Source organism: Rhopalosiphum maidis, chromosome 3 (genome assembly GCF_003676215.2).
Source record: "Rhopalosiphum maidis isolate BTI-1 chromosome 3, ASM367621v3, whole genome shotgun sequence".
Lineage (NCBI taxonomy): Eukaryota > Metazoa > Arthropoda > Insecta > Hemiptera > Aphididae > Rhopalosiphum > Rhopalosiphum maidis.
Window position 1 is genome coordinate 31,140,206 of NC_040879.1, and position 14,639 is coordinate 31,154,844.

Here is a 14,639-nt window from a genome sequence, read left to right on the forward strand (position 1 = left end):
GTTCCGAGTCGTGAAACATCAAGTAACTCAATTATTTAAATTGTAAAATTAATATTTAGTTTTTTTTATACAGGAATGTGTGTTGATTTGAAAATTTTATTTTGAGAAAACAAAAACTACACACGGGCATTCAGCTAGTATTATATAAAGTAAGGAATAAAAAAATTTTTTTGATTCAATACCTACTTAATTAATAAAACATTTTAATTCTTTATTCGAGTAGATAAATATAACAATGTTGTAATATATTTAAGCTATATATAGTATCTATGGAAATTAATTTCAGGGGGGTTAAAAAAAATGTCCATTCTTAAATTCTAATTAATTATACAATAAAAATCAATGCTCATACCAACCATACGTTTCGGGAGGGATTTGAACCACCAACACCCCATTTACAACATATACACGCCATTGAGTATCTATCTAATAATTATACAGTAATACTTTTTTTTACAATAATCTGTATCTACATACTTTCCAAAAAAAATTAATCTCTAACTGTATCTTAGATAATATTGTGTAGGTATTTTTATAGACGTATCCGAAATACTTTTTAAGATAAAATTATTACAAATAATATTAGTTTAATTTATTACTATAACTATAATTCATGATTATTAATAACAGGTGAAGTGGATAGGACACATATTTATTTACAATTACTTATTAAATCAATATTTCTATTTAATTTTGTTTAGGTATTAAGTATGAGTTAGAAATCATAGTCCATAGATGTATTATCATTATTAATTATTAATAACCTACATTTGAATAGTTATTTTTGATCAACTATTTTGTATTATAAATATTAAAATACTGTTTGCAAAGTTACATAAGTATTTTAGTATTAAACTCTTAAACTTAAGTGTTTTTTTTTTAAGTTAAATCATAAAATTACCTACCAAATACCGCTTAAAGATATATTGTTGATAAGAGTTGAGTTGATGCTGTAAATTTAAAATTGAATAGTTTTGATTTTAAATTGGAAAATATTCTCGATTCTTTTTTGTTAGAATTTGTTGTTGAAGTTATTACATATTATGGTATTGATCATGTTTTTACAATTGGCCTTTTTGACTGGTGAATTTATATTTAAAGATCATTAATATGATCTATGAGAAAGTTCTAAGAAATCACTTATAAGATATACAAAAAAATAATATTTATTTAGTCAATTAAAAACAAATCACATTAAGTAAATGTAAGGAAAGTATAAAATCTAATTTATCCAAACTAGTAAATATAAAAAAGTTATCAAATTTGGTATCAAGCTTTTATTTGTTAATAATGTTATTATTAAATGATTTAATAAGTTCAAAATATTTGTAGTTGTTATGTTATGCTTATTGGTTATCCTACACTTAACGCATAACTTATACCCCAAAACTTAAAAAACAATTTTTTATTATATTTTGATTATTATTGAGTGACTATTATCAATTAACACAGAAATTTAGAAATATAGCTAAAAGTAAATAGAGGAATATAAGTACATTTAACAATCGTCATTATTATAATATGAAAAAATCTTTGAATTATTTAATGTTGTACAGAACTGGTTACTCACAAATGACAAACATATAGTTATCAATGATATGATTATTATAATAATATAATGTATTGATAAAATAATTTTGAACACAGAGTAACAACAATGATTTGCTTAGTATATGGTAGAATGGCCTATTAATACATAATATATTTTAGATAAACAGTAACCAAATAATGTATAGATTAATCAATAGGTTTAAAATTAAGAGTTCATTACACCAGTGCTTCCCAACCGGAGTTCCGCAAGATCTAAGAGTTCCGTCAGCCGGTGGCAAGGGTTCCGTAAAAATTTGGAAAAATGTAAATTAATTAATAATATTTTTGATTTGAACTATGATTCTAACATAGAATAGCTCCAAAAATTGTATGGGGGTTTCACAAGACGTTTAAGCTCCTGTAAAGGTTTCGCAAGTAAAAAAAGTTGGGAAACACTGGTTAATTATGTATTATGAATTATGTTTAAAAGATTTAAGATATGTAGATTCCACATTTTTGTTTTATATATAACTATTTGTGTACATAACAAAAATAAAATTGTTCAAAAAAGATAAAAATATAAACAATTAATCATACAAAAGTATGATTAATATTTAAGTATGATTAGTATTTTTAAACGGTGCTTCTAATGCTTAAATCGAACCAATTTGCTGTTCCCCTTTCTCACTGAAAAATATTTGTAAATTTTAAATTAATAATTAATGATATATAAAAAAAAAAAACTATAATAAACATAGATAGTATGACATTCTGTGTTATATAAATTCATGGACAATTCAAACACTAATGCAATTCTCAAAAAAAAGATACTTTTTTACTTGTCTATCGAAATGTATCAAATAAACTATACAACATATTAAGAATTAAAAATAAAAATATTTCAATGATAGAAAATATAATTGCACTATAAATAATGTATTTAAAATTTTATTTTAATACCCATTCTATTATGATTGAATAAAAACATTGATAGTTATTAAAATAATGACACTTATGTGTTAACTGAATACTTATTAATTTTTTTTTACTTTATTACTCTGGATATTAAACATACCTAACATTTTAGAGGTCTTTATCTTGATTATCTTGTTTATGGAAAAATAATTATTCATTAACTACTTATTTAAATACATAATTATTTATGAATTTATAAAATTTACTTAGAATATTTCACTATTGTAATTAATTATTTTAAACGTAAATAATTGTCACGATTAATGTATAAATATTTATATAATCAGATATGTAATAATTTCGAGACTATAAAATATTGAGTTCAATAAATATTTTGCGTTGCATTAATATCAAATTTTAATGAATTATAGAACATAACAATTTAGGAAAATAATGAAGAAAAGTTTTATTTGAATCATTCTTTGTTCCGATAAAAAAAATTTCCTATAGTTTATGACAAAATAATGTATCTCATACATATTGAAACTAATACAATTAATTTCTAATTTCAAATAGAAATTAAATAATTGCTTTTTTTTATTAAATACACAAATATAAGGTACCTTGATTTGGATGAAATTAAAATGTTGAAAGCTTTTATGTTGTTCGTTTCTTTTAATACTGTGCATAAATCTGTAAATGCTGTTGGGCCCCGACCTTGAATTAATTCGTATAATTTTTTGACTGAATCTTCTTGTGGATCCTGCAACAAAACGAAAAAAAAATTTAAACAATTCTAAATTCTGAATCATACTGTGTAAGAGAAGAATAAAATTAAATGAAAATGTCTCACCAAAATATAATCTTTCATCCATTCATTTATCACATTTTTTTCTAATAGAATATCAACAATAGTTTTTAAATCAAAAGTAACATTTATTAATTCTGACATACAGTTGTTAATCAGTTTTCGATGGTATTGATCCATTTTGACTGAGTCAACGTAGTAGGGAAAATTCAATAAAAGTATATTTCCAAAACTAAGTAAAATACTAAAGTATTGTTCTTAGTAGATACTTGATAACAACACGTTGAAAAAACTTAAAAATTATTAGTAGTTATAATATAAAATACTCAAGTTAAATAGTAATAATTTAACGATATTATAAATAATAATAGTTGTTATAGTTTATAACAGTGACTTGACATTGCCTAATGGCTGTTAACAAAACTTGTTGAATCTAAAATAACGGAGTAGTTTAATGATACTATGCGAGCATGAATAAGCACTTTTTTTCTGTGATAAGTGTTGACAAAACGAAAAATGTTTATATTCCTTTCTTGAATATTAGAGTTTCACCAACAACCTAAAAAAACTAATAAATTCAACTCCATAAATAATATTTAAATAAATCTTTGGTTCTGGTTGAAAAAATGTATTATTTTTGTGTTTTAAGTAAATTATAAGGTTTATAATTTTTTACCATAGTCATATAGAATGTTAGGATTGTGTCGTTAGAAACGGATAGCGAATATTTACAATTTCCATGGCAGAAACAAATTTTATAATGTAGAATATTCAGTAGACATTCAATTATTTTTATAAATTATGTTTTATTGACTACTATTATTTTTTCTTTGTCATTTGTGTCCAAATAATATTATTATACGTTTTATGCCACATAACAATTTTTTACTCAATACCCATAAATACTTGTATAACAATTTAACACCTAAATTGTGTGATGATATGAGATAACAACTAGCAACACTATTCTTGTTTACTGTCTTTTTCTAACATGCCATCTCGGATTCTTGGTTGTGTTTACATAGGTCTTATGGCGGGCAATAAGCCAACAACATATTTAAAAATATTTTTTTCATGTATTCGTTATCATCCATTTTATATTAATCATTAAAAGGGAATCCATAAAAATATATTTTAAAACACTTACCTGTTGGTTATAATAGTAAGCACTTAAGACAAAATAAATCGTCTTAGATTTAATATTTCTAGCTTTTTAGTTTTCATTTTTGTATAAATTAAAATATTAAATACTTTTACAGTGTTTTGCTGTGACAGTAACTTGTTTTATAATAAAATAACATTAGTGTTTTTATGAAATATAATAAATAAATAATAAATGAACAATCCTGTATGCTTATCAATTGAACACTATTAGCCATATAAATTAACATTTAAATATCTAAGTATAGTAAAATTTTTGTGCTAATATGTTAAAAGTAGATACATTTAGTTTTTGAACTAATCACGATCAGGTTGCTTTGTTTTTAATTAAATGCAAGATTTATAATATAAATACCACTTCCACAGATGTCTCAAAATGTTATAAATAAAACTCAGTGCTTCGTTAGTATAATGCACATACCTATTATAGATATGTAATTTATGAATCTGTTAATGAGTTGAAGAATCAGTCTAATCACTTCTTCCAAATTTAAAATTAATAACTTTATGTTTTATCAGTAGGCAGTAAGTACAATGTAACACTATTTATTCGCATAGGCTAAATGTATTAAAATTCAGGTTCAAATCATGACTTATTTAAGATATAATTTGACTTATGATTGTCACTTTTCAAATGAGAATTGGGAGTTGACTTGATGAATTAACTCATTAAAGTAAACTCAATTGATTGAATTGATTCGTCAAAGTGAGCGAGTCACAATTCCCATCTTTATACTTATCTAATATGGTTGTGATTAAATGGTATTAATTTTTACTCAACAAAGCAATTGTAATTGTATCTGTTTATAAGGAATAAATATAAGTATACTAAAAATAATAATATACTATACCTTATGTTTTGATACATAATATTCTATGTTTTTGGATTAAAACCTTGAAAATCTATTATAAATTCTGAAGGTTCCTTATAAACATAAGTTGATAATGATATCAAAAATTGATATTTACAATATTTTTTTACAAACAATAAGATTTAAATATATAATACATCCATACAAGTTTTTCTTACAAAGATAATAGGAAAAATTGAAGTACAAGTCAACAAATATTTTTATTTAATTATTTAAAAATATATTTTACATGTATTTTATAATTTAAAAATATTATTCATGGGATCTTAAGACTTTTACATTTATTGAATTATTATGAATACTACTATAAATAATGACATTTTTGATAAATTTCAAGAAATTACCTATTTCTACTATATTTGATTTTACTGTTTACAGACAAATTGTATTTAATAAAGTGTTGTTAAAATATCCACTTTAGTCTATTTATTATCCATTTGATATGTAAAAATCGTATTAATTACAAAACAAATCCATGTACATCATATTAAATTATTTCATGCTTACATAAATAAATATTTTTATAAATATTAAATACTAATTGTAACCTCAAAATTAACATTATTCTTAAAATAAAATAAATAACTAATTAATTTAAATCCATGATAATTTAGTGAATTAACTTACAGACACTTAATATATTTTTATGAAAATCATTAATGATTGTATATAAAAAAGTATTTGAACACATTAAACATAAATTTACAAATAATTTTAAATATCAATATACAATATAAAATTTCATAATTTAATTTCTTGCAACATAATACAATGATTAATATGTATTTAGTGTTTAATAATTAGTTATTGGACATACAAATTACTCGATAGTGATGCCTCACTCACACCCCTTACCAACTTATCTGCCTATATTCACTTGATTATCTTACCCTATAACTTCTATTTGTTTCCTAGACTAAAAACTACAGTCAAAACTTAAAAGTCAAATTTGTGAATGTTATTGAGATGATAAAAAAAAAAGTGTGCTTAAAGATATGAAAATCCAAACGTAACTAGTTAAATTAATAATCTATTTTGTCAAATGTTCATATTTGTATTTGTATATATATAACAACAAAGTGCATAAGTATTTAACAATGTTTAACAGCTCTGATTGTTATGATTATTTATAATATTATTACTTGCATTAACAACATGTATTTCAAAGCTTTTAAGTTCTTCGGGTTTGTGTACCCAAGTTCCTAAATTTAATGACTTAAATGTTGATATTAATTCATTTTTAGCAGCTACATAATTTTTATTTTTATTTTTCAATGAATCATAAAATATATTTGTTTCATTTTCAATAACAGTTGATAAAGTATTTGTAGCAATACACAGTTTAATATATTCATTAGCCAATGAGGTTTTACATACTCTGGATAACTTGTTTTCAATTGTTCTACCTAAACTTCCTTTAATAATTTCAATTCCTTCGTTTATAATCCAATTTATGCAGTGAGGTGATTGTGTAGTAGATCTACGGGGAAGTATACTATAACCACGGAGTTGAGGTTTTTGTACTCTGCAAGTAAAAAATAATTAGATAATAGAGATTTAAAATAAGAAAATGGTTAAGTGCTCACTTATAATCTTGTGGTAATTTATTAATGCTGTTCTCAACACGACCATAAATTGTTCGCTTCATATGATTTATATTGAACATACTTCCGATTGATATTGATTCTAAATAAATAGGTTCAACAAAATTTGATAATAAATTTCCTTGAAGTCCAAGTACAGTCCAACGTGTTAGTTTGTCTGAACATGACATAGTAATAAGACGTTCACCCTGAGAAACTCCATCGTATGTTTGATATTCTCGACCAAATACAGATACAGTGCCAGCACCATTTTCTATTTTTGATCGAAGAGAACCACGATTTAATCGATTTAACTGGTGGTTTGAGTCAGAGAAGCTATAAACTCTAGCTTCACCACAAGGAACAGTGTTTATGTATAAATGAAATGTAATATCTTTTGCTAATTTGAACTTAGATTTGTTATCATCTGAGATAAATATAGAAGGTTGGCCTTTTACCGATTCCATGAGTTCATTATAAAAGTATTTCATTAGGCATCTACGAGTCAATATTTCTGCATGACAGTCATGTAAAGATTCACCAATTAGGCTCAAATAATTACCAGATAAACATTTTGTACCAGTAGCCAAACAAATTACTTGTGCCGAGTTCAAATCTTCTTTGGTCATCTATATAAACAAACAATAAGTACATCAATATATGTAAAACAATTCATTATTATTATAGAGCTCAGAAGTTGATGACCTTAAACATTCAAAAATGACTTTAAAAAAAAATGCAAATATGACATAAAAATGACAAAAAATGTCCATAAAAAATAACCTCAACAAATTATAAATATTTGTTTTAAATAAATAAAAATATGTTTTTTTTTAAATTGTTGTTAAATTATTTTACTATAACATTATATATACATTTATCAAAGCTTACAAATTACTCAAAAATGACATAAAAATTACAAAAAATGTCCTTAAAATTAAATTAAATTTTTTTCGACATTTCGAAATATTACAAAAAAAAAATAATAAAATTGAGGTAAGTATATAATATTTACTACAACACTACAATGACTACTGTAATTGGTAAGATAAAACTATCTTAGTTCATGGTAGTTTCAAAGTTCTAAGTAAGTTACCAGCATAATTATAAGAAGTGAACTAATGTAAAATCAGTAAAATTGACTTAACGTGTGGGAAAACGACCTACAAATGTCAAAAAATGACTTAAAAAGTAATAAACACCAAAAAATGCAAAATAAAAATTAGTTATTCAGATTCCCATACTAATGAAATACATTTGTAGCTAGGAGAGCATCGTCTAAAAAATTCTAATTAAAAAAAATGCAAAATGTATCAACTTCCGAGACCTATTTATTAACTATTAATTCATTTACTTTGATAATACTCGCTATAACTGAGTATTCTTTAAATTTATTTTCAATAAATTCTAATTTTTGATATATTTTATCTGTGATTCCAGCAAAATGATCAATAATTTTAGAATCACCATAATCAGTGAGCAACATTTCTATTTGGTTTTTGTATTTAATATTATCTATTGGCTGTGACTCGTACAAAGATTTTAAAGCATTACGACATGCAATTTCTTTTGCTTCTTTTTTATTTTTCCCATAACCTATATATTTATTACCAGAAACAATGACACTAATTGTTTTCATTAGACCCTGAGACTGTTCATGTTCATACGTCAAGGTTTGTCTAGGAAATATTTCATTTAGGATAGATACTGCTGATATTTGATGTACAGCAACTTGGGAATCAATTGCAAGTTTTTTTGAAAGTGAGTTTTCAATAGAATCATCTGTACATTGTCTCTTAAATACTGGTATAGCTGATGTTTGATGTACATCATCTTGAGATTCTATTGAACATTTTTTTGAAGGCAGGTTTTCCATCAAATTGTCTGTATGTTTTTTTTTGAGAACCGCTTTATCACTCTCTATAGTATTATTGGTCTTAGAATTAGCGTTATAATTCATGGATGACGATTTGTAATTCATTATTGCATTTATTTTTGCTCTTTTCTTTGAAGAGCCACAACCATCAAACAGAGAACCATTTAAATATAACGAAACTTTGAACATAGGCAAATGTGAAGGTCCATAGCATACAAAAGGAGACCACTCTTGATTAGGTTGAGCTTCATTGAAATCTCTCAATAAAGTTGTATTATCAATACTGGTTGACTTGTCCATTATTGTAAATAGTTTTAATTTAACAACAGAAACCACAATTTTTGGTAGTCTATAAAATAAAAAAATATAATGATAAATATTCTTAGTTACTTAACTTTTAAGTAGATAATATATTTGATTAGGTGCGTACATAATTAAACTAATAAGCAAATAAATAACAAAATATAAATCTATAGTAATGAACAGGGCTTGTAAGTTCGTGCACTAAAAAATGCATAAACTAGCATGCATTCATGCTCTAAACATCAGAAAAATATGTATTAAAATATACATTATGTAAAAAAAATCATAGGCACATTTTAAAATAATAAGATATAACATCAATTAATTTTAAATGTTTTATTCCTTTTAATTTGTATATACTTTAAAATAGTCGGAAATAAAAAACAAAATATTTAAATAAATAAATATATTTTTGTATATAATATGCGCTAATGACCCTAAAAAATTACTATGTATGACAAATATGCCTTTACACTCAAAATATGCAAAAACATGCACTATTAAACTTTATATAATTTTTACTATTGTTATGAAATGGATTTGTAGTATCTCAGTTAGCATTTTTTCCTGTGTAGCAAAAAATACATGTAAATGCATGAACTTACGAACCCTGGTAATGAATAAACAACTATTTGAACAATAAACTCATTCAATTAAATTATATTTTAAACTTTAATAAAAAAAATGCATAAAATATAACAAAATGATGAAAAGGGTAGTTAATTTCCTTATTATATAAATAATATTATGATTGAATAAATTAAATTACTTTTATAAGTTATGTAAAAAGAAATATGTAAACATATATATACCTATTTTACTTTTTTTTTTTATCTAATTGACCATATTCAAGAGTACTGTTGAATTAAATCTTACTTTTTTTCCTAGGTAAGAACCTGTAAAAAGAAAATAACACAAATTAAATAGTACATTTCTCTGAATTTGAGTATAATAACTTGGTAAAATGTATATTAAATCAATATTTTATTAATCTATTTTACATTTCATTAAATCATTTTTTGGTACTACTAATACTATGTTAAAATAATATTTTTTTCCATCAAATTAAATTATACACAAATTAATCTTACATTATTAAATTATAATTTTAATTTTAAAGGATTAATATACAATCTGTATCAATTGACACAATAAGCATATTAAAATTTAAGAGTTAAAAAATATACACGATTATAATTGTATAAAAGAAATAGCGACACTTTCAATTTGAAGAGCATGAAATACTCATGTTAATTACATGAAAGATCTTGACACCACTTACATTTCAGTTGCTTAAGAGGAGAATTTCTGGTTATGGTAGCCGACACTAAGTTTTTAATTAGAGGATTTGTATGAGAAGTTAGTCTGCTGTGAAAAGTTTTATAATAATGCTTGGCTTCTTCATATAATATTTTTAGATTTAGATCTGCGCGGAGTGTATAATTTGATACATAAGAAATTTTATATTGAGAGCAGAGTATTAATTATAACATAAAAAGTTTTTAACATTTGTAGTTAATTATTTAAAGTCAACCTTTTGGATTTAATGTGAAGGGCCCAAGTTAGTCAAAGTATAGGCACTGTTGGGTTGGTCTGAGGACTGAGGTATAATGTTATAAAAAATAGTTAAGAGAATATCTCCTTGGGGAACATTAGCATTCATAGTAGCTGTCATAGAAGGAATAACTGGCAGTAATATTTATTGGAATGATGGGAGAAATGCGTTTGAGAATAAACTTTTCTAACATTTTAATAAAAAAGTATTAGAGGTTGATAGGTTTGTAGGAAGTTAGCAGGTTCGGAGGTTTATAGAGCTTAAAAAATATAATAATTATTAAAAATATATATAATAATATAATAACATAATTGTAGAGAATTTCCAGATTAGAGCAAAATAGAAGTTTTAAAATTGTGTTGTTACATTAATAATTTAACAATATAAATTGTACATAAATACCTCAACACTTATACAATTAAAATATTTTGCGATGAACTGAAAATTAAAAGAATACCAACACATAATAATATATCATATATTATAATTATTCATTCAAATTTTACTAATAGAGGTACTGGCAGGCATGCAATTCAAATATCTGTTACTGTAATATTTTTTATTAAATTGTTTATTAGATATAACGATGTAAAAGTAAAAAAATAAAATATTCATTTTCAATCTGGATAAATCTGTCAACTTGTATAAAATATAGATTATGTACAAAAAAATGTTAAATCTCCAACATTATTTAATATCCCAGCATTTTTACAAGTAAAATTGATAGTATTGTATAATAATAATTATTTATTTATACTATTATTGACGTTATTCGATTTCATATTATTTATTATTATTATATGATAGATAGTATGTGGCCAACAGCAACCTCTATCACCTTTTAGTCTTAAACAATATACTATTGATTATAGCATAATAAAGTAAATAGTCTATTCTAAAATCAATGCTTATACCAAGCAGTTATCTGCGAGTTAAGATTAGTAAATATTATAAACTTTTTATTATTAATATTATGCCTGATAAATGGCTTATGGAGTAAGAGAAGGATATTATATACAAAATAACGTCGGAAAAGGGAATATTTTAGTTAAATTAAAAAATTAACTCTGTCATAGATTCACAGCCCATTGGTAAAACGCTAGTCACAAAACTATTATTATTGTACAATAACGAATAATATATATAGATAAGTAATAAATGTATGTACATTGTACGTGTAATGAATACGTGAAACTGTAAATAATTACAGGTGCAATAATGTGCGCCATCACAACACAATACTAGCTATAAATATTAGTGCTTAGTACTTACTCTGAACGAATGGCGAATTATTTATAACTTATACCGTGTAATGCAGTACAGTAACTAGTAAGGTTAGGTTAAGTAGTTTGGTCTTGTGATCAATCAAAATCCTTATTCTACAGGTATTCTGATATTATTTATATAATATTGTAGCCGTGACAGAATAAATGTGTTTGTAGTTTTCAATATTATTATCTTTATTATGCACAGTTAGAGACTTGTTATCAATCAACTGAGCTATCGCCGCGGTTGTACCATAGAATAACTTAACTTAACCGCCTTGCCGCGTCGCCCGTCAAACGTGTTACCCACGATGGCTAGATGATCATTATAGTTCAATGACCGTCCGTAGTTCGGTGGATAGTGAATTGTACGCAGTAAAACCAGTGCTGGTGTGTCTCTTGTTAGGTTGGTACCTCCGCCGACTCAACACAAAGCCAACAGGTCGTCGCTTCGTCAGTCACCCCACTTCACCACTCGCCGCAGCGACGTGTCCCCCGCACCGTAAAGGCCAATGGTAGTATGGTGGGACTCGGAGACAAGTCGATCCGGACGAGTGCCGTCTCGCTCTTTTGCGCGAACCGTCTTATCGTCTGTTGACAACGGCGACAACGACGACAACGTGTGATGTGTCCTAGTCGTAAGACCGCGTAAACCATAATTTATTGTGTATTCCGTCTTTATGTCGTCAACACGTCCTGACATTGTGACATTTGACAACTAGCTGTTATTGTGCACCGCTGTTTATCATCAACACAAATACATCGTATAAATGGTGAAAACAAAATAATATGTAGCCGTGTCTGAGTATTGGGCTCTTTGAAGTTGAAACATTGTCCGTTATCTGATAAGATGTCGGTCGCGTGTATTTGTTATGATATTATAGAAACGGAAATAATCCATTGACCACTTATAGGACTGTAGTACCTATAGTCACTGTAGTGCCCCGTCTTAGAAATGGGAAAATCGTACACATTAATATAATGTTAACGGCGATATTCTTTGAAACACTGATTTATCATATAAAAGTACACACGGGGTTGGGCAAGTCACTTTGTTTATTGTAACTGGTTACAAGTTACAATAGTTACTCCAAGACTGTGTAACCAGTTACAAGATAATATTTATATACTTTTATGTTGTGTAATTGGAATAATTGGATGCAACTGATACAAGTTACAGTTATGACAGTTATGTAATTAAGTTACATTTATAAATAAAATATGTTTGTATTTATTCATTCATTGCAATACGATTAATACATTTTAAAAGTTTAATGTATTAACCATAAGATGACCTACCTATACAATAAATCACAAAAAAAAAATATGTTTTTATAACAGTCTTTATAACATTTGCCAATTGTCTAACGCAACAGTTATAGAATTAGTGGTCATTCTTCTTATGAAATAAGTGCATGCAACATAATAGGTATAGTAATGGTAATATTTATAGTAATTAAATTATTAACTAAGTCAAAGGTATTTATATAATATGATAGGTAATACAATTTATAAACATGTAATTTAATTTAAAATTAAATTAAAGAATCATATTAATTATTTTTTACTAAAATTAATTTGATTAATTTTCTTAAATATTTTTTTCAAAATTGTGGTCAGATAAATTTCTTGTAGTAGGAAATAATCTTTCAACTGCAGTAAGATTTGTATTCAAGTTTACTAATAGTTTTTTTATTGTGACATATTTGTTATTTAAAATTGATAATGAATTATTTTTATCATTAAAAAATTGTCATTATGAACATTTTATTCTGTATTATAAATATATTAAATACAGTCGATTACGGCCAAAAATATATAAACATACCTATAATAGGTATTATGATTATATACCTGTGATTAAAGCACCAAAATGCTTTTTTAATTTAAATGTTTTTATAATAATATGAAATTATACAGTCATAGTGATAAACATTAAATATATTATGTATGTATTATATACAATGTAACTTTTAATTGTAATTTTAATTTTAATATGAAGTTACAGGAAGATTACCAGTTACGTGTAACTATGATATGCCCAACCCTGAGTACACATATTACATTATTTCATATTTACATCAAATATTACATCCTAGTTAACTAATATAAACACTTGTAAGTATTTCAAATTCAACTAATTTTTTTTTTTAAGTTTAAAATTGATTTCATACCAATATCACTGAATAATCAATTATATACATATAAACATATTAAAAAGTATTAAAATTATCCCTGGGAAGAGGATATTGTTAAAAATAATACCTCAATGCCCATCAACAAAATTTAAACCTCAAGTGAATTGGTAGTATCGATTAAATATTTAATCAATTATCTAAAATAGATCTGCCTGATCGCCTCACTAGGTCGAAGAGCCAGGGCCCAAGCAATGTCCTCGTCCACCAATACACAAGAAAAACAAAATAATTTAGTCAAAAAATGTATATCATATATTCTACTATAAAATATGATTCCACAACTGTGTTACTTAAAAATTGCATGTAAATTATATCATTAATTAAGTTATAGAGCTAATTTTGTAATAAATATCAATTGTAATCACAAATATAAAAGTTATGATAAATTAGTCATTATAGTTCTTTAACTTAGAACTCTTATAGTAAAATAAGTAAAATAAAAATAATATCATAGTATAATAAAAAGTTAAAAAATAATAATAAATTAATAGTTTAACCTTTTAAGTTCTAAAAAATAATAAAATACGTAGATATCCGAGCGTATAGCGATCATATTATTATATTAAAGCCACG

General features: G+C 25.0%; 2 protein-coding genes across 3 annotated transcripts; both read right to left on the bottom strand.

Moving 5' to 3' along the window:
- Positions 1 to 2,170: 2,170 nt before the first annotated feature.
- Positions 2,171 to 3,561, bottom strand: LOC113559102. Its single transcript, XM_026964690.1, has 3 exons — positions 3,299 to 3,561; positions 3,069 to 3,208; positions 2,171 to 2,217 (listed from the first exon to the last, which is right to left on the bottom strand). The coding sequence occupies exons 1-3, from the start codon at positions 3,431 to 3,433 to the stop codon at positions 2,184 to 2,186; spliced, it is 309 nt and encodes a 102-aa protein (XP_026820491.1). The 5' UTR covers positions 3,434 to 3,561; the 3' UTR covers positions 2,171 to 2,183.
- A 2,548-nt stretch (positions 3,562 to 6,109) lies between these two features.
- Positions 6,110 to 12,036, bottom strand: LOC113557488 (double-stranded RNA-specific editase Adar-like). 2 transcript variants are annotated; one of them, XM_026963036.1, is made up of 5 exons: positions 11,876 to 12,036; positions 9,925 to 9,944; positions 8,224 to 9,094; positions 6,873 to 7,498; positions 6,110 to 6,811 (listed from the first exon to the last, which is right to left on the bottom strand). In XM_026963036.1, exons 3-5 carry the CDS (start codon positions 9,043 to 9,045, stop codon positions 6,388 to 6,390), a joined length of 1,872 nt encoding a protein of 623 aa, XP_026818837.1. In that variant the 5' UTR covers positions 9,046 to 9,094; positions 9,925 to 9,944; positions 11,876 to 12,036; the 3' UTR covers positions 6,110 to 6,387. The 2 variants fall into 2 exon arrangements, with proteins under 2 accessions (XP_026818837.1, XP_026818838.1); XM_026963037.1 differs by lacking the exons at positions 9,925 to 9,944; positions 11,876 to 12,036 and adding an exon at positions 9,861 to 9,901.
- Positions 12,037 to 14,639: the final 2,603 nt, after the last annotated feature.